The sequence below is a fragment of the Saccharomycopsis crataegensis genome, assembly GCF_037102585.1.
Source record: "Saccharomycopsis crataegensis DNA, jcf7180000000073, whole genome shotgun sequence".
In the NCBI taxonomy this organism is placed as follows: Eukaryota; Fungi; Ascomycota; class Saccharomycetes; order Ascoideales; family Saccharomycopsidaceae; genus Saccharomycopsis; species Saccharomycopsis crataegensis.
In genome coordinates this window covers 701,622-719,417 of record NW_027043820.1, presented here as the reverse complement: position 1 = coordinate 719,417, position 17,796 = coordinate 701,622, and the positions used below count along the sequence as shown (strand labels likewise).

At 37.3% G+C, this 17,796-nt stretch overlaps 8 protein-coding genes across 8 annotated transcripts; 6 read left to right on the top strand and 2 right to left on the bottom strand. All coding sequences in view use genetic code 12, as the record gives it.

Moving 5' to 3' along the window:
* Positions 1-703: 703 nt before the first annotated feature.
* DASC09_010730 (uncharacterized protein) lies at positions 704-3,514 on the bottom strand (the record flags this gene model as incomplete). Its single annotated transcript, XM_064994676.1, has 1 exon — positions 704-3,514. The coding sequence occupies one exon, from the start codon at positions 3,512-3,514 to the stop codon at positions 704-706; it is 2,811 nt and encodes a 936-aa protein (XP_064850748.1).
* Positions 3,515-3,854: 340 nt separating this feature from the next.
* On the top strand, positions 3,855-5,339 carry DASC09_010720 (Vps62 protein; the record flags this gene model as incomplete). Its single annotated transcript, XM_064994675.1, has 1 exon — positions 3,855-5,339. The coding sequence occupies one exon, from the start codon at positions 3,855-3,857 to the stop codon at positions 5,337-5,339; it is 1,485 nt and encodes a 494-aa protein (XP_064850747.1).
* Positions 5,340-7,111: 1,772 nt separating this feature from the next.
* On the top strand, positions 7,112-7,834 carry DASC09_010710 (uncharacterized protein; the record flags this gene model as incomplete). Its single annotated transcript, XM_064994674.1, has 1 exon — positions 7,112-7,834. The coding sequence occupies one exon, from the start codon at positions 7,112-7,114 to the stop codon at positions 7,832-7,834; it is 723 nt and encodes a 240-aa protein (XP_064850746.1).
* A 1,911-nt stretch (positions 7,835-9,745) lies between these two features.
* Positions 9,746-9,961, top strand: DASC09_010700 (uncharacterized protein; the record flags this gene model as incomplete). Its single annotated transcript, XM_064994673.1, has 1 exon — positions 9,746-9,961. The coding sequence occupies one exon, from the start codon at positions 9,746-9,748 to the stop codon at positions 9,959-9,961; it is 216 nt and encodes a 71-aa protein (XP_064850745.1).
* A 618-nt stretch (positions 9,962-10,579) lies between these two features.
* ECM1 (Ecm1p) lies at positions 10,580-11,107 on the top strand (the record flags this gene model as incomplete). The annotated part of the gene is made up of 1 exon (XM_064994672.1): positions 10,580-11,107. The coding sequence occupies one exon, from the start codon at positions 10,580-10,582 to the stop codon at positions 11,105-11,107; it is 528 nt and encodes a 175-aa protein (XP_064850744.1).
* Positions 11,108-11,957: 850 nt separating this feature from the next.
* Positions 11,958-15,224, bottom strand: DASC09_010680 (translation initiation factor eIF4G; the record flags this gene model as incomplete). The annotated part of the gene is made up of 1 exon (XM_064994671.1): positions 11,958-15,224. One exon carries the CDS (start codon positions 15,222-15,224, stop codon positions 11,958-11,960), a length of 3,267 nt encoding a protein of 1,088 aa, XP_064850743.1.
* Positions 15,225-15,876: 652 nt separating this feature from the next.
* On the top strand, positions 15,877-16,944 carry DASC09_010670 (NCBP3 domain-containing protein; the record flags this gene model as incomplete). The annotated part of the gene is made up of 2 exons (XM_064994670.1): positions 15,877-15,912; positions 15,994-16,944. The coding sequence occupies 2 exons, from the start codon at positions 15,877-15,879 to the stop codon at positions 16,942-16,944; spliced, it is 987 nt and encodes a 328-aa protein (XP_064850742.1).
* A 317-nt stretch (positions 16,945-17,261) lies between these two features.
* SMX3 (mRNA splicing protein SMX3) lies at positions 17,262-17,715 on the top strand (the record flags this gene model as incomplete). The annotated part of the gene is made up of 2 exons (XM_064994669.1): positions 17,262-17,321; positions 17,458-17,715. 2 exons carry the CDS (start codon positions 17,262-17,264, stop codon positions 17,713-17,715), a joined length of 318 nt encoding a protein of 105 aa, XP_064850741.1.
* Positions 17,716-17,796: the final 81 nt, after the last annotated feature.

Sequence of the window (17,796 nt, the reverse complement as noted above, 5' to 3'; positions counted from 1 at the left end):
TCGAATTTCAGAGCCAAGAGTTTCGCCCCTTCGAAGTGAATCCCTGGTATTGGGGCGGCCTCTGTGGCAACAAAAAGAATAGCAAGTAAGATCGAGAGATTTTTAAAAAGCATTTTTTTGATTTGAATCTGATTCTTATTTAAGAGAAATAATCGGATCTTTTTTTCGAAGCGAAGTAAGAAATAATCTTTGTAATCTGTGTTTCTGATCAACGAAATGCACCAACAAAACCCCAGGAGTGAGAATGGTTTGAATATTTTAATTGAATAGATAATAAAATACAAGAGAGTGTTTCTCAACTGTAAATATGACCATAAAAGGAGCTTATATATAATTATTTTGAATATCCAGGCTACTTTTGTCCCAATAATTGACATTTTTTGTGATTCCTGGAAATACCTGCATGTCACTGTTTCACCATATTCCTGCATAACGGAAGTATCTACGATCCATAGAAATTATCTCGATGATCCATGGAGCATGAATAATAATGATGTATGATGTATAATGATAATAGAAAACAATAGGTGGAAATTCTCATTTTGCCATACTTTTTTCTTCCTTTTTTTTTTTTTTCGTTTCTACTCTTTGGTACTCCTCTCCTTTACAATGGATCCAGCTCAGACTACAAATGGTAATTCAATTCATTAATATTTGCATTATTTAGTAAATAATATTAACACAACCGCGAGCATCATCTAACTTAACTAAAACCATGAGTTTTTAGGTGAAAGAAAACTCCATAGTAGTTTTGCATAGCGCTCATGTAAGCATTCTGGGCTCTCGTAAATTCCTCCAGTACCTGTTGATCTAGTTCAATGCCCGCCATGTAAACTTCTAGATTAACTGACGAGTCCAAAGCATCATCAAAATATTTAAACAAGGCCTCAAGACGATGTCTATGGTAAGAGTCCACTTTTTGGCGATAGTTCAACCACCTTTGATTGTAGGTTTTCATTTCCGTATAATATTTTGCCCAGCTTAATTTTGAAGCATTAGCCATTTTTTGAGGTCCTACCGGCGGAGCATTCAATAAAATTTGGCGATCTACAGCAAAATCTTGAGAAGTCAACTTGCGGAACGTGGAATGAACAAAGGGTAATGTTTTGTTCACCGGAGTATGGAGACTTTCATATTTTCCAGTAGAAGATTCAAAATCAGGCTTTTGATTCGTCTGTCTTGTAGCCAGCAGTTTATCTTCATTTATTTGCAGCTTATAATGATGATCAAGACTTGATCTAAGAATCTCAAAATCAAAATTCTTCGGTTTATTCTGAGTGAATGGTGGGATATTAGCTATATCGGGCATCAGAAACAAATTTTCAGCGCTACCTTTGTCATTCTCAGTAGTGGTATCAATGTAAGCCTTCTTTCTTTTTTTGGATCCCGATGGTTCACTATTTGTACTAGGGAAAATGTTGGGTCTTACCTCAACATCGGATTCCAAGTCTTGATCATAATCATCACCATCATCATCATCCTCTACAGTGAAAATCTTTTGGGTTCTCGCACGCCAATCATTTTTGTCTCCAGTGTTTTCATTTCTGACCGTAGCGTTTACACGCTTTATGTTGAAATTTGAGTCCGAAGAGCCAATTGTTTCTTTGGGGAAATGAAGCTTTGAACTATCATTATCAAAACCAAAACGCGATTGATCAAAACAAGTAAATTTTGTACCAAGTTCCGATGTCGAGGAATTTGTGCCGTTAAATCCAAATGTCTCATGATTTAGTTTTCCATTATCTTCATTATTGTCATCAACATTATCACCATCGATATTGTTATCAGCACCATGAGGATGATAATTATTACGATCATCATGATTAGAGTCACTGTCATTAGCGCTATTTTTGTAATAATTATTGCTATCATATTTTGTTTTTTCAATAAACATAACATCATCATCGTCATCATTACTAGAGTCGGAATCCTCCAACTGCGTTCTTATACCTCTTCCAGAATAATTTGGAAATGGGTGCTCAGACTTGAAAGTCGACTGAGAAATATCAGGAAACCTTCCCGATTTCATCGGTGTTGCAGGACCCACCTTTGGTCTTTTGGCATATGCCGCTCCCATACTGTTCTCACCCTCACGTAATAGGCTTTCTAGAAGATCATCCTTCAATTCTTTATCAGTTTTTTGGCTTTTGGCAGCTTCTGGCTTATAATTAAAACATCCTCCATCCTTTTTCAGCATACCATTTGAAACAGGATTAGGGGAAGTGGAAGAAGTTGAAGCAGTTGCAGAGGAAGCAGGCCGATCTTCGTCAATCACTATAGGATTGCTTTCAGTTCCTTCGCTGCAATTACTCTCTCTTCTAGACTTTTCGAATTTGTCCAGAAAATCTTCGGTATCTCTCGCAGCGGTTCTATTGCTCTTGGGAGACATTCTGGTCTCAGCAAGATTTTGTTTCTTTGGAGTGTTACTTGTGCTAGATTTTCTTTTTGGCGACGATTTCATCTCTGTTTTGACCTTCTTCTCAGTGCTGGCATTACCATCATTTTGGTTTTCATTTTTGCTGTCAGCCCAGCCTCCGTAATAATGGGCCTTACCACTCTTAGAAGTAGATCCCATAGGCTCAGATTTAAAATCAACGTCATCCAGTTTCTGTGGAGCTGGTTTAACTTTAATGCTGCTCCTAGGCATATATGTTTTCTCCGTGGATACATAGGAGTAACTGGTCTTTGATCCACTCCGACATCCACTGCCGGTACTCTTTATATTACTGTCAACATCAGACTTCGAGGTTTTTATTGTTTCGTTTGGCACTTCGTTTTTTGATGGGTCCTCTTTATCACTCGGGGGTGGATTGTTATGTATATCTGGATAGATATTACCTTGCATTTTGTATTGCTTTGTTCTATCTTTTTTTTTCGCCTTTTTTTTCTCCTTTTGTTTTTCATTTTGTTGGTGAAAAGGTTGTTGGGAAGTACAATTATCAGCCTGATTACTCTGTTGGTATTTCGAAGCTTTATGCTCTTGCTGTGTATTATATGAGTTAACGTTCGGATTGCCGAATGATGTTGGTTTCGATTTCCAGGTACGATATGAATTGGCACTTGACCGAAACCATTCCTCACCCATATCATTATTTTGAGTAGAATGGAAATTGAAAGCATCTTTGAAGTTACTGAATGAATTCCCACTTTTCATCGACTCGAATAAATTAGCACTGGTTGCAAAATTGCTATAGAATGATGAAGGTTTAGGGCGCGTCCATGTTTTGAACGAAGGCGCAGTGGTGTTGACATTATATGGGTTTCCTGCGTTATAATTGTTTCTGCTCCATTGCTGAGAATTGTCATTCTTTCTATCGTACTCGGATTTCTTTGTAGGATCAGATAGCACGTTGTATGAATCAACTATCAATTTGAATTTTTCTTGTGCGCCAACCTCTTTATTCTTATCCGGATGATATTTCAAGGCCAATTTCTTGTACGCTGATTTGATCTCGCTTGCAGTGGAATTTTTTGAGATTCCAAGCTGCTGATAATGATCAGCTTTATTAATCATTTTCTATTATGGATGTCTCTATTCTCTCTTTTTGCTTTTTAAAGAGATGAATTTGATCAACGAAAGCATAAAAAATTTCAACTCTCCTTGATGATGATTTCTTGAATAAGCTATTATATTCTTCAGTAGAGGCAATCTCTCAAAACTAACTATCTAATCACCTCTATTTATAAGGGTCTTCGGTATTTTTTATTATTATTATTATTTTTTTTTTGTTTTTGTTTTGCCTCATCTTACCAAAGAATAAAAACACTCATATTTTTTGTATGTGTATTCCCTGGCACGTGAGAGACATCGGCTACATCAGTTCAGTTAGTGAAGGACAGTGATGGGGAGAAAAATGTTGCTTCTGCTCACTAGTCAAGCTTCTCAATGCATCCATGGAATTACAATGGTGCTATTAAATCAAATCATCAATTTTCTCCTATTGCTACGGCTGGTGAGTTGTGGCGATCTATTGGAAGGCAAAAAACTGGAATTGAGATGGCCTGCTCCCAATTTCAGGACTAGTTTTGGCCTATCAAACCCTTGGGACGACCATGATACTTTTGCTTTGCTACAGCTGAAGACACAACAACTACCACCAATAATAACAAACCCTGACGAAAATCAAACTACTATACTACCGGGTGATATTCCAGATTATGTGCTAAATTTCGCTCCGCTAGTTCATTTATATTCGGAGGAAAGATACCTACCATACGATATCAATAAATTTGTGTCACATCTCTATTTGCAATTTGGAAATGGCACAAACCTAACCACACATGCTGATTTACCATTAAATTTATCTCGTCTTGCTGATTTTGCGCAATACTCTACAGAAGAACAGGTATTCATGACGAGCTTAGAAGATTATTCGGTTGATCCGGAATGGATCACTGGAAAGCACAACAAGCCTCGGTATGAAAATGGCGAGATCACTGATGCCCCAGCTGTGTTGATTGTTGTTGATAAAGGCAATGGTTGGGTAGACTCTTATTGGTTCTACTTTTATTCATTTAATCTAGGACCATTTGTCATGGGTTGTGGTCCATATGGTAATCACGTTGGTGATTGGGAGCATTCCCTTGTGCGTTTTTACGACGGCACACCGACCCATGTTTGGATGAGCGCTCATGGAGGGGGTAATGGCTATAAATTTGACGCGGTTGAAAAATTTGGTGAATTTGACCAAGGTGAGTGGCATAATCATCCAAATAGCAGAAGAAATAATGGAACCAAAAACCAACGCCCAGTTATTTTCAGTGCCAGGGGTACGCATGCAAATTATGCTTCAGTTGGTCAACACGCGCATGATTTACCTTACTCCATATTGTCGGATTTTACTGATAGGGGCCCATTGTGGGATCCGGCAATGAACTATCTTGCGTATACTTGGGATGGAGTTAATTTGGTTCCTTCACTAAACAAGACTTCTAGAATAACCAATAACACCGATTTTATTTATAAATACAATAACAGGGAAAGAGAATATGGACCTTGGTTATTCTTCATGGGACAATGGGGCGATAAAAAGATGGATCCTAAAGACCCTAGACAAGTTTGGTCTCCTTGGGAGTACAAATACATTGATGGTCCAAGAGGACCTTTAGCGAAAAACCTACTTAGAGAAAATATTTGTCAACGATCTAAATGGTGGAACTTCTGGGATGGCTGCACCGTGAGAAATCATTTGAATATGGGAAGTGGCATTGAAAGTGAGGGGGCCAATACTTGTATTACAATTTCTAATAAAATTTCCAATCCGATAATAAGACTAATATTCTCCTGGATTTCTTACGGCGGATGGATTTGTTTTATCGTTGATAATTTTTGGGCATAAAATAATTTTTCTTAATCCTTCAATACTGTGAATGCGAACGCTTATGTCTGGAGATGAAACATATACTTTTTCTCCTTGAGTATCTATAGAATAGTATACTATCTAGAAATTGATAGCTATACCATTCCTCGGGCTCTGTCGTTGGCTATGTATTATCACGCAATAATTTGATGTCATTCAAATGAAAAGAATTGTAAGTATTAGCCTTAGAGACAAAATGAATTAGTGAGAAATGCAATTACTTTTGTATCGTTTTTTCTTCTTTCTTTTTTTTTTTTGTTGCAGAACGCCTTTAACGTCATAATTTAGAGCTCATAAAGACAAACACTGCTTATGCTAATTGGTTATTTATTGGGTTAACTACTCATGAAACGATGTAGTTATTGAACTCAATCGCTATCGATCCTATCCCCTCTGTTTTGATGTATTAGAAAGCGCCTTAACATTCTGTGCGGGATACAGAAATCTCTGACGCAGTATGTATACGACAACAACAGAAAAAAAAAACAGCATGCCGATGATCTATGGTTTTAGGTTGTTACAGAAATCTTTTTTTTTTTTTTTTTCATCATCGATCTGAGATGACCCGTAAATCCTGTCTACAAATAAGTATCCGGCCAAATAGGGGAGAATAATTTTAGTCTGTCTGGATAATATTTAAACTTTTGAGACGAGACAAAATGACACTAACATTGGTCTAGAGCCAAGCCTTATCTTTTGTTTATATCAAAAAGTATTCTAAGTTTGGCGTTTTTCTGATGTCAAGTCAAGTCAAGTTCTCGGTGTCTTGGATGTCTGCACTTTGGAACACATATTTCACTCCAAGCAATAGTATAGTTTCTTGGAGAGATTAAGGATTTTGAGAGCTATTATGGCTGTAGTATTTTTTAAAAATAGTAAGTATTTTGAAGGAATATTGCTTCTCGCTTACTTCGCAACGTCGAATCAATTTGAGATTCTTTTATTAGTAAGTTGTTTATTTCATTACTGACGGAAGTAGCTCCGGTACCAAAATGCGGTTATTCATAGAAAATTTCTTTCCATCTGGCCTGCAGTAACCGCGTGTATTCAAACTAATCAATGGATCATTAAAACCAAAAGGAAATTATTGATTATGTTGGCTATGGACTAATTTTGATGGGGAAAGCTTTTTCATGGCTGGTGCTAACAACGTAGGAGTCTAATTGGCGATTAGAAAAAAAAAATAAGCAGTTTGCTTCAGAGAAATCTTTTGTGATCTGAGAACAATATATGGACGATTATTTGGAAGAAGTGAAGAAGAAGTACGATGACGATTCCGTGTACCTACCTCATTTGAAGGCATCATCAAATGTGTTTGATTGTTTTGGGCTCACTGTGTGCATAAATTATTAGTAGGAAATTATAGGGAGGGCCATGGTGCCATGACAGAGATTGCTAATGCCAGTACCCAATCTTTCAACCTGGAATCAGTGAAAAACAATAGACGCAGATAAGGAAGGCATTTGTGGACCATGTAGAGATGCCGCATGTAGGTATTAACTGAAACATCCGATGCATGAAAGGTTTAGGCTCTGTCTGTACAGGGTATAGTCGCATATTCATCAATAAGGCAAGCCTAGCTCAGATTTGTGAAGGATGATTCACAAAAATCACATACATATATTACAATTCATCCGGTTCTCGATTCACTATCGGCAATTAAATCTACTATTTCAATAATATATCCAACCCGGCCCCTAAAAACTCCAAAGCCCTTCGGATTTCTACATCTTTTCATCCATACCACAACAATGCACAATCGAGATCCTCGGCGTACTACTGTGCAAGGTGGTAGAACTTTTATTACTCCGCATGATGTCTCTCTTCCAGGCTTGGACAATTGGTTAAAAAAATTCTTGACATTGGAAAGAACTGACCAATATATCACAGCGCTTCAGCAGCCTGTAGACACCTTAGAGGGTCTATGCAGACGAAAGGATGTCCTCGATATGTTTCACGACGCTACTGAACACAATCACAGGGCTTACCAAACAGCATTACAGAGCCTCGACAGAATCATTGATGATTACTACAGACGATTCAGATTGTATGAGCTTGCCCGTGAAACTTCGCCAGACGTGAAAATGAACGATTTTTTTACCAATAAAGATAATATTTTTGAAGATCCTGACAATCAAAGTCGCAGTGAGGATGACTCTAAGTTGGACTGTGCTCCATTTCTTGATAAGTCCGATATGCAAACTAATACTTTTGTTGGGTCTTCTGAGAAAACACATAACCAAAGCGTCGAAACCAGTAGCAAGATAAGCTCTAATACCAGCACTGACCTGGAAACCGTCGAAGATTACATGGCCACTGTTGATAATGCTTCCGATTCTGTGGCTAATCAAAGCGAACAAGTTATTTTGGGCCAAATTAATAGATTCAGTAGCGATCTTTATAAGGATATCGTAATTAATTTGGGAGCCAACGAATCTGATTCTGATTCTCTGGTTACAAGCAATGAAATCTAGGAGCACTGAAATTTTAGAGAGCTGTTAATTCAGGCAGTACTGAAGCAGAAGTTCAACACTGACTTGGTATTGATCATTCTCCTTCCCAAATCACGCTTCTAATTTTTTTTCCTTTTTTTTTTTTTTTTAACTATTGTCTCATTTTTATTTGACTTTGCATAGCTTTTTTAAATTTTCTTGTTGAGTGCAAACTTCTATTTTTTTCCTGTCTTTTTAATTCTTTGAATATTGTCCTGATTCTGCCAGTAGATTATATATATTACATACTTGAATAAAATGATACCTGATTTATATTATTTATACGGATGCTGTGTGGTAATTGATGATATGATGGGTTTTTCGTCGAGGGTGGATAAGTTGCAAATGATGTGCAGCTCGACATCATGACATCGGTCTCCAAAACCGGAGGTTTCCAGCTCTTGCCTTGATCAGTAAACTCTATAGTATCTGAAACCAGAAAATATAAGGTGCACAACAGAACACCCAAAAGTGAAGCAGGGGTATCAAAAACCTTAAAACCCATAATCCAGTATTTTGATCAAGAAACTCGAGAAAGGTCAAGTATTATCGTCACATCAGTTGTCATTATTTCTTTTATGTTATTTCTTTTATGTTATTTCATTTTATTCTTTTTAACAATTTTGATTATTATACTTTTGTCATTACTCAATCTCTCTTGATCGTCTTACGTGAAAACAGTAAATAAATAATAAAAAGCTCAAGAAAAATATTCTGAAATATATGAACGGTACAAAAGGATGCTACTGTTTCAAGTGCCATAAACTCCTGATTGATACAGGGAAATAACAAAACAACTTAACAAAGAGTATATAAGGTATAGAATATGGTAGAATATATCATCGAAGAGTAGAAAAGTGCCCAACGGAACTACCATGGTAACCGTCGCACTTTAGAGAATGGTGTGTATGGTAAGCCATGTTTTATTATTATTTGTATTATTGGTAATTTATTATTGTCCATCTCTGCCAATATTATAGCTTCTATGAAAATTCATATTTTATCTCTGTACCAGAATTCCTATATTACACATATTACCAAGGGAATTTGATAACCACAGAGCATGCTAGACCTTATAATTCAACATCACATGAACAGGCAAAGCAACAGTTTGATACATATGCAACCGAAGTGTATGATCCAGCTTTGGAAGCTTTATTACCAATGGGAAAAGGAAAACCATCAGCCCTTGCAATTTTGATGTGTTTTGTTGTATTTACTCTTTTGTTCAGTTTATGAAGATGCAGGAATTTTTGTTCCTGATTTCACTTCATCGCTACTAAAACAAATAACGTATATAATTGAGATTGTAGATAACCAACTGGAGAATCAAAAAAAAAAAAAAAAGCTTTTATTACAATAATTTTTTTCCTTAAGGAAATATTGAAACAGCATCTATGAAACTTGCAAATAAGATCATGGTGAGTAAATGAAAGACCCTGTGTCAGATAGCCCATGCTCATGGTATTGTGATACTGATAACTATTGTTTAATCTATCGATAGTTGTCATATTTCTTGTTCATTCTAGTGCCCTTTTTTTTTCCATTTATCCATAGTTACAGGTTGTTGACCCGTGCGAATATTTGTCTGATGGTAGTGTTAAGCAACTAAGACAGCATCTTCTTCGCCTCTAAACAGGTCATTGAGAATTGGAATTTCTTACCGCAATCGGTCTATTTATCGCAAAGTCTCAAAGAGTTTTCCCTTATGTTTTTGACGAGTGTCTTTTCCAGAAAATATTGCTTACGCCATCGGTTAGTCTTATTGATCTAAAACTTTTGGTATTATTGAAATACGCTCGTAACTTGTGCAAGATCCAGTAGAAAAATGTGAGAAAAGCATATAAGCGAAGAGAACAGGATATTGAAAGAAAGACTACTAGCGACAGCATCATGAAGTCCGATGATAGAGTCATGCCATTAGGAGACAAGCTTAGAAAAGTTGAAGAAGTTAAGAAGAAAGAAGAAGCAAGTGCCAAAGGGAATGCAAAAATCACGTACCCAGCCGCCACCACATCAAAAAACACAAATAACATGTTCCTATTGGAAATGTGTGGTATCTCCCCACCGAAATCCGTGTTATTAGAACGCATATCCATAAAGCAATAATAAGCCGAAATTGTTAAATGAATATCATACACTTGGGTGGTAACATTAAGCTTCACATTACAAGGAACTTAAGTCATGAAGATATTGAGATGTTAGTCACCATCGATAACATATATGAACTGAGGCTACAGACGCAGAAGTAAATGAAAGTATCCAAGATGAATTCAAAATCAGATAATGCGCTGTAATAGACTCAGTCAAGACATTATACAAAGAATGCGCACTTGAAGAATAACACGAGAAGAAAATATACCATGTCAGTCTGCCCATAGCATAGGCTTCTCAAAATGACTCAAAAGCCACGAGCTCTTATACCAAACACTCCCACTACTTTTGTAGCTTTCCATGATTAGTACTCACTACATCCTAATGAGTTAGTATAATAAAAGAAAAACATCACCAGAAGGAAATATATATGTATCTCCCTTTCCCTACTTCCCTGACAGAATCTCTTATCATTATTGTGTGAGAAAGTATATGATTAAATCATGATTGCAATTTGTTAACGTATGATGATGCATGTATCACATACCTCATCGAATCAGTTAAAATTTTTTTTTAAGTTCTACCAATCTCACTAGATAGATTATCCACTAAAACACAGACTAATAAAAAACTATGGGTAAAAGAGAGATATCTAAACATTCCAGAGCTGCTCGTAGAGCTCAGGTAGAAGATTCTGAAGTGGCAGAACTATCGAAGCTTCCAAGAAGTTCTGGTAAGGCAGATATTGCTAATTTCATCGTGAGAACTGCCAATAAAAACGAAGAGCTTCTCCAAAAAAAACTTGAGAAGAAAGAAGCTCGCAAGAAGGATACATCGAAAACCAGAAAGCTAGGAGAAGGTGGTATCATGAAATCCAATAATGTCAAAGTCAAAAGGGCCATTTCTTTTGGCGGGAAATTGAGTGCCAAAATTGAAAAAAGTATAAACAAGGGACTCAATATTCAAAGAAGAAAGATGACCTGGGATCAACTTGATGAGGAAATGAGAAAAGAGTCAAAACCTCAAAAATCCACAAAGACTAGCCTGAAGCCAGACCAAGAAATAGAGACCTATTCTGATATCGAGAGTGACGAGGAAACAAAGCCTGAAAAAGCGCCTGTCAATTCATTTGCCCTATTACCAGAGGAAACTGAGGCGTAATATTAGATATTGTATTATAATAAAACTTATTTCTATTGTTCTCGTACTGTTATTTTTTATGTAGGGATACCATATTTTGGACGTGGCGGCAAAATTTTGTGTAAGCTCCTCATGAGGTGTTCCATCATCGAATTTGTTGGTGTGATTTCTAACATTTTATACTATAATGCTATAATACTACAATACTACAAAATATATAATAATAGATATAATAATATAAAATGTATAACGCTATAAAATGTTGAGATGTATTATACTAGCGAGTGGACGCCTTAAAATATATCAAAACTTTCAAATATTACAACTGATGTATGTATACCTACCTTCGTTAATGCGGAGTCGATGGGAAACTGAGCTCCATACGAGCTTTTTTTTTTTCTTTTTCTTTTTTTCATCAATAACTATCAAGATCTAATGGACAAATTTGATTATTTAATGAAATGCTTGCTTAACAATATGCTAGTAGACACAATAGTGAAAAAGAAGAAGGAAATAAATAAAAAATCAAATAAGATACGTATAAATAACCAGAAAGCGATAATTATTTCGAGAATTATTCACGAAAATATAAATAAATAAAAAACAAACGGACAAAATTACACCATCAAGGTAAGTTGAAAAAGGGGGTGAGTAAAGGTTCTATTATTATTTTTTCTAACGGATGGAAAATAAGAGCACGAAAGAGAAGAAAAAATAACAATTCAGTGAGTAACAATAATGAAAAAAAAAATGATAGGAACAGATGACAAGGGGTTTCAAGCGAGAAATGATAGTGAGTACAAAGCGCTTGTACAAAATAGAGAAAAGAAGATAAATGCACACTTTTATTTATGTTTGCCCAAAATCCGATTCAATCCTTCTCTTCCTTAGATTCCTCATCGACATCTGCAGCCTGACTTTCTGCTTCTTCTCCATTATCATTCTCACCATTTTCCTCTTCTTCATCACTACCATTTTCTTCATCAGATTCTTCGTGATTCAAGACATCAAACAAGTTGGACTTAGATTCATTAGCGGCAAGATTGGCAGAGCTTCCAATTGAGGCAATAGAATTACTAACAGATCTAGTAGAGTTTTCTCTAGAGTTAACGGCAGCCAAATTATTACTTGAGTGTCTTGCCCCGCGTTTGGCAAAATTGTTGATTGGACCCAAGGCTTTATCACTAGAGTTTCTCACAACACCAATATTTTTCATATCATTTCTAGAGACAGTACTTTGAGCCCAGTTGCTGTTAGAGTTTTGTCTGGAATCACCACCGTAGCTCTTACCACCCTTCGACATCTTCTTTTCATTCCTTCTCTTCTCATCCTCTCTTTGCTTTTCAGCATCAGCATGGATTTGGGCAATGGTGGTTGGACCCTTAGATTTGCTCCATTCACTCCAGTTGCTTGATCTAGCATCAAGCAAATCCATCAACTTGAATTTGATTCTTGCAGGAATCTTCAAGTTAATAATTACACCAATTCTTTCAAAGGCCTTTGCCAACATCATTCTTGCTCTATTATCACCTGGTTTGTTCGACAAATCGATTATTGGACCAACAGTAGTGATTAATTGAGATAGAGTTTCCAAAGTTTCTTCAGATGGATCCTCGAAGTTGCTCGAAAGTGAGTGCATACAAGAGACAATAACTTGATCAGAAAGCAAACCCAAAGCGTACAATTCACCAATGAATCTCACCAAACCTAAACCTCTTCTCTTGGCAGCAGCAGCAGCATAATATTCATCAGACATCATTTCTGGTTCCAACGCACTACCGTCTGGATTTGTTGGCAATTTATCAGCCCAACCCTTTTCGAACTCTACTTGACATCTGGTCAATAAACATTTACGGACCAATTGACCCCCAACAAGAGGAGCCCCAGTCTTATCGATCGACGTAGTATCCTTCACCTCCAAGCTGAAGTCTTTGACCATCTTAGCACATAATTGAGCATACATTGAAGACCAGTGTGGTTCATCACACGCCTTGTGGAAGGTTAATTCTAAAACCTGCTTCAATGATTTTCCATCTTCTTCAAATTTAGATTGTTCAGCAATCTTAATGATCTCAGCGGTAATATTTTCAAACATTTCAAGAGTCAACTTATTTAATAAGGACTTTGTTTTTCTATTGATTTCTTCTTCATTCAAGAATTCGGAGCCATCTGCATTCTTCTTAACTTCACCAGTCTTCTTCTTAAGAGATCTTGGAACCCATCTATTAGCAGATTTCTCCAATGGTTTAACTGGTTCAGCTGGTTTTTCATTATCCTTAATTTGGTTTTCAATATTTTCCAAAACTTGATTAACTTCATTTTCTTTGTCTTTATATCTCTTGGAGTTATTTCTCTTCGAATCAGAACGACCGTCTCTTCTAGAACCGGTACCAGCATTAGAACCACCTCTTCTTCTCGAGGATTGTCTTGAGCCAGATTTAGAATCGCCTCCAAATCCTTTTCTAGGATTATTGGATTGAGATCTCATATTACCACCAATTCCTCTAGAGTTACCAATGTTTGAACCCAAACCAAATTGACCTGGAGCACCTCTAAAGTTTGAAGAATTTCTCATTGAGCCACTACGGCTGTTCATTTCAACGACACTGAACAAATGGGCATGTTTTTCTTTCCACTGTGGATCAACTTCTAAATTCAATGGTTCCTTGAACTGTAACAAAAACCTAGGATCATATTTTGGCTTACCAGTTTTCTTGAAATGTTCATGGCATCTTTCATCAGGAATAGCCCAGTCATCTGGGTATTTGAAGCTGTATGGGTCTTCGATTGGTTTAGCTTTACTAATGGCCTCCAATAATTCAGACAAGTTGAAAACATCCTTAACATTTGGAGATTCTTCAGATTCTTGAGATTCGCTTTCCTTAGTTGATTCTTCCTTTATTTCCACAGCTTCCGGTTTGGTTTCTTCCTTGGATTCGACTACTGGTACTGGCTCAACATTGGTTTCATCAACTTCAGGTTTGGAAGACTCCGTTGATGGTGCATTTTCAGATTTCTCCAGAGTCTCGACGTTCTTTTCTTTTTCCACTTCTTTTTCAGCTTCTTTTTCATCTTCTTTTTCAACTTCTTTTTCATCTTCCTTTTCAACGACATTTTCAACGACATTTTCTTCCACAGGCTTAGCTTCTTCAGCTTCAGCTTCATTTGAGCTCTCCTTATTTAAGACTTTTTCTTGTTTCTCTTCGGTGACAGTTTCTTTAGAGTTTGCTTCAGCTTCAGCCTTAGCTTTGGCCACAGCATCGGCCTTGGCCTTGGCTAGAGCAGCAACCTTTAATCTGAAATCATCACGAACAGCATCAGAAGCAGAACCTGATGGTGAGCTCACAGAGGCCAATTTAGCATTATTTGCTGCCTTTGGCGTTGAAATACGAGAAGAAGGTTGTGATTTATTAGCCAAAGAAGACAAGTCGACATCCTGACCCTTAGGGTTCTTGATGGTAACCTTGCCAGTCGAAGCAGGAATAGAGCCTGCTGTTGCAACCAAAGGAGAGTTGAGAGTGGCATGTGCTGGTTTGCTTGGAGTGTTTGGAGCCTTTGGGTTAGTTGAAAGGGAGGCATTGCTGGTAGCAGGAGAAGACACACTACTGGTGTTGCCAGTACCAGAAACAAGAGCGTTGGTATTGTTTCCATTATTGTTGTTATGATGAGCATGGTGGGAGTGGTGGTTGTGATTATTATTATAATGCAAATTGTTTTTGTGAGACACTGGAGAAGAGTTGGCACTACCCTGATTTTTCAAGTGCTTATTTTGATTATGCCCGTAGTTTTGACCTTGGTTTGGGTAATAACCACTGAAGCTTCCTTGTCTCATATTTTGATTAGGAAACGGCATGTTGTAGCCAGCGGAGTAATCACCTGAATAACCTTGATAATAAGGAGCATACACTTGGAAAGGCGCGCCCACACCATTGTTCATGTAACCCATGTTAGCATTAGCGAATGCCTGCTGGTTAAACATATAATTATTCATTGGTTGACCGTAATCAAACTGTTGTCTGTTGGTAGTGCTCGAGCGTCTATTGCCGGCGCCTCCATTATTGTTAGACCCTCCCGAGGAGTTATTGGGGTTGGAGTGGTTGGACCCACTGTGAGATGAGCCAGTAGGATTGGTAGGCATGTTTAGGTTGAAACCAACAATTGATTCTTCTTGCTGATCAATTGGATATGATATGATTGATTGATTACCACGGTAAGACACTTTAAATGTTATAAAACGTGCTTGAGAGGGAACCTGTTGAAAAGACTACCTGCAACGTTTGAGTGATAGTGGGGTAAAAGGATAGGTATCAGACTGATTCGGTAAATATGCCCAAGGTCTGATTGTCCCTCTGATTTGGTTGGCGAATAAGTGGCTACTCCTATGAAGTGTGAAAAAAATTCGTTGATTTTTTTTTAGGTAAAAAAAAAAAAAAAAAAAATGGTTGCGTTGCGTTGCCCGGCGCACACCTTGAGAAAAGAAGAAGAAGAAGAAGCAGCAGCAGAGAAAGTGGCGGGCGAGGATCTTACTGTTGGCTATGAGGGAGATGGCTTCATTTATGATAGATGGGGTAAAAAGATATCATGGTGTTAAGATACTGGCAAATATCCTCAGCAAGTGAGCCATGGAGGGAATACTACCACCCAGTGAGCGTGCGGTGATCTGGTCAAGGGTTGTCTCTCCGTCCGGGTACCTGCAGTGAAAAAAGCGATTTGAAGCCAGTCGAGAGTGACGTTGACGAAGGATATTATTGTCGGTGTCACTGGGAAGTGAAGTTACATATGATACAAGTATGTCTGAACAAATGGATGAGTTAATGGATATTGAGGTATGTTAGTATTTTCGGCTATTGGTGGTTTGTATATCTTGATGGGGGTGTTATACTAATGCTTACATTTTATTTTTTTAGCCACTAGGACAAATCGGTGATGCCAACGAAATAAACACGACACCCAGCACCAGCTCTGACACACATGGTGTGCGTCACGAAGCAATGTTTCTCAGGTTCACTCTTGATGCTCTCTCAACCCACGATATCAAACGTTATCTTGACCACCATCTCAAGGATGCAGTTGCCAGTGTCGACCAAAGAATCAACAGGTTTACGATAGAATGGATCAACGACACTTCTATTTGTGTTGTTTTCGACGATGCAGAATCATGTTCAAAGGCATTGGCGATGTTGACCAATGATTATGATGATGTTACGCGGTTTGACTCCACCACAGAAAGAAAGGCTAAGACCTACTTCTTTGGCGAGCAGCCAAAGGAAACTGGAGAAGAACAAAAACAACAGAATGAAATATATATCAGGGAGGCTTACCAAACTGACAAAAAAGAAAAAAATGCCAAGGACAAATCAAGGTATTATTTACTTTACGGAGAACCAGAGAGAAGTCGCAGACCTCGCCAGGGCACTAGTAGAAGAAATTATTCGAAAAACAATTACAGGGAAAGAGATACGTATGTTCCTGGCCGTAGCTCTAGGGGTGGTGATGGTCGCGGTCAAAGTGATGAAGATGATTTGTTTGCAGGAAAATTCCCTTCATTGTCGAGTGGTGGTTCGGCAATAAATGAGGCATTCAATCACAACAACGCCAGAGATGATCGAATGGACCAGGATGATACTGATATTCAGAATAGATGGAAATCTGATAAATTTAATGGGCACAATGATGCTGATGATGATGATTTGTTCCCAAGCCACAGACCACGCAGAAGATCAAGATCAAGATCACCGAGTGGGTATCACAGCTCACGGTCAAGGTCACCTGTCGCCAGAGACCTCAAAGATAGAATCGCCCCTAACAATGCGTCTCATGGTCCCAGAAGACGTAGAGCTCACAATTTGTTTGATTGAAAAATTAAGAAAATTTTACACTTTAATTTTGCTATCTTAGTTTTTATCATGTTATGTATATTATTCCGAGCACAAGATGGGACGACTTTGCTCTTGTAATCAAAAAATATTATCGTTTATTTGGTTTCTTTTGTTCGATGTTCTGTCAGATTTATATGGTAGAAATTGTAACCAAATTGTATGATATTATTATATGTGTCACTAAAATAACTCCTCTATATTATAATGTTTTGTTAGCTGCCCTGGTGAGCATACTTCCTTTTTTTTTTTTTTTTTTTTTTCCTCATAAGAAAATGGGTTAGCACAAACATATAATAATGCTACAGAATAAACCAAACAGTGCCCGCCACCCATCAAGAAATTCCATTATGTCGACGGTATGTATTTAAAATCTACGATACAACAGTATCATTTGTCTATTTTCATTTGAAAAGTTCGAAAAGAAGATTTCTTGGACAAACGAAGGCACAAACAATATAACATAAGTTCATAACAAATACTAACCGATATTAGCTAGAAAAGGCTAATCCAAAACCTTTTTTGAAATCTCTTATTGATAAACAAGTCAATGTACGCTTAAAATGGAATAGAACAGAGTATCGTGGAACATTGGTCTCCGTGGATAATTACATGAATCTACAAATCGATGATGCAGTTGAATATATGAATGATGTTGAGCAGGGGAAAATTGGGGAAATATTCATTCGTTGCAATAATGTCTTGTTCATTGGTGAAAAGCAGTCTGAACAAGACAAAGAGATGAAAGAATAATTTTTGTTTTGGAATCGGGGCGTTTCTTTAATTTTGTACAATAGATTTTTATAATTTGAATTCATGTTCATTGTTCATGTA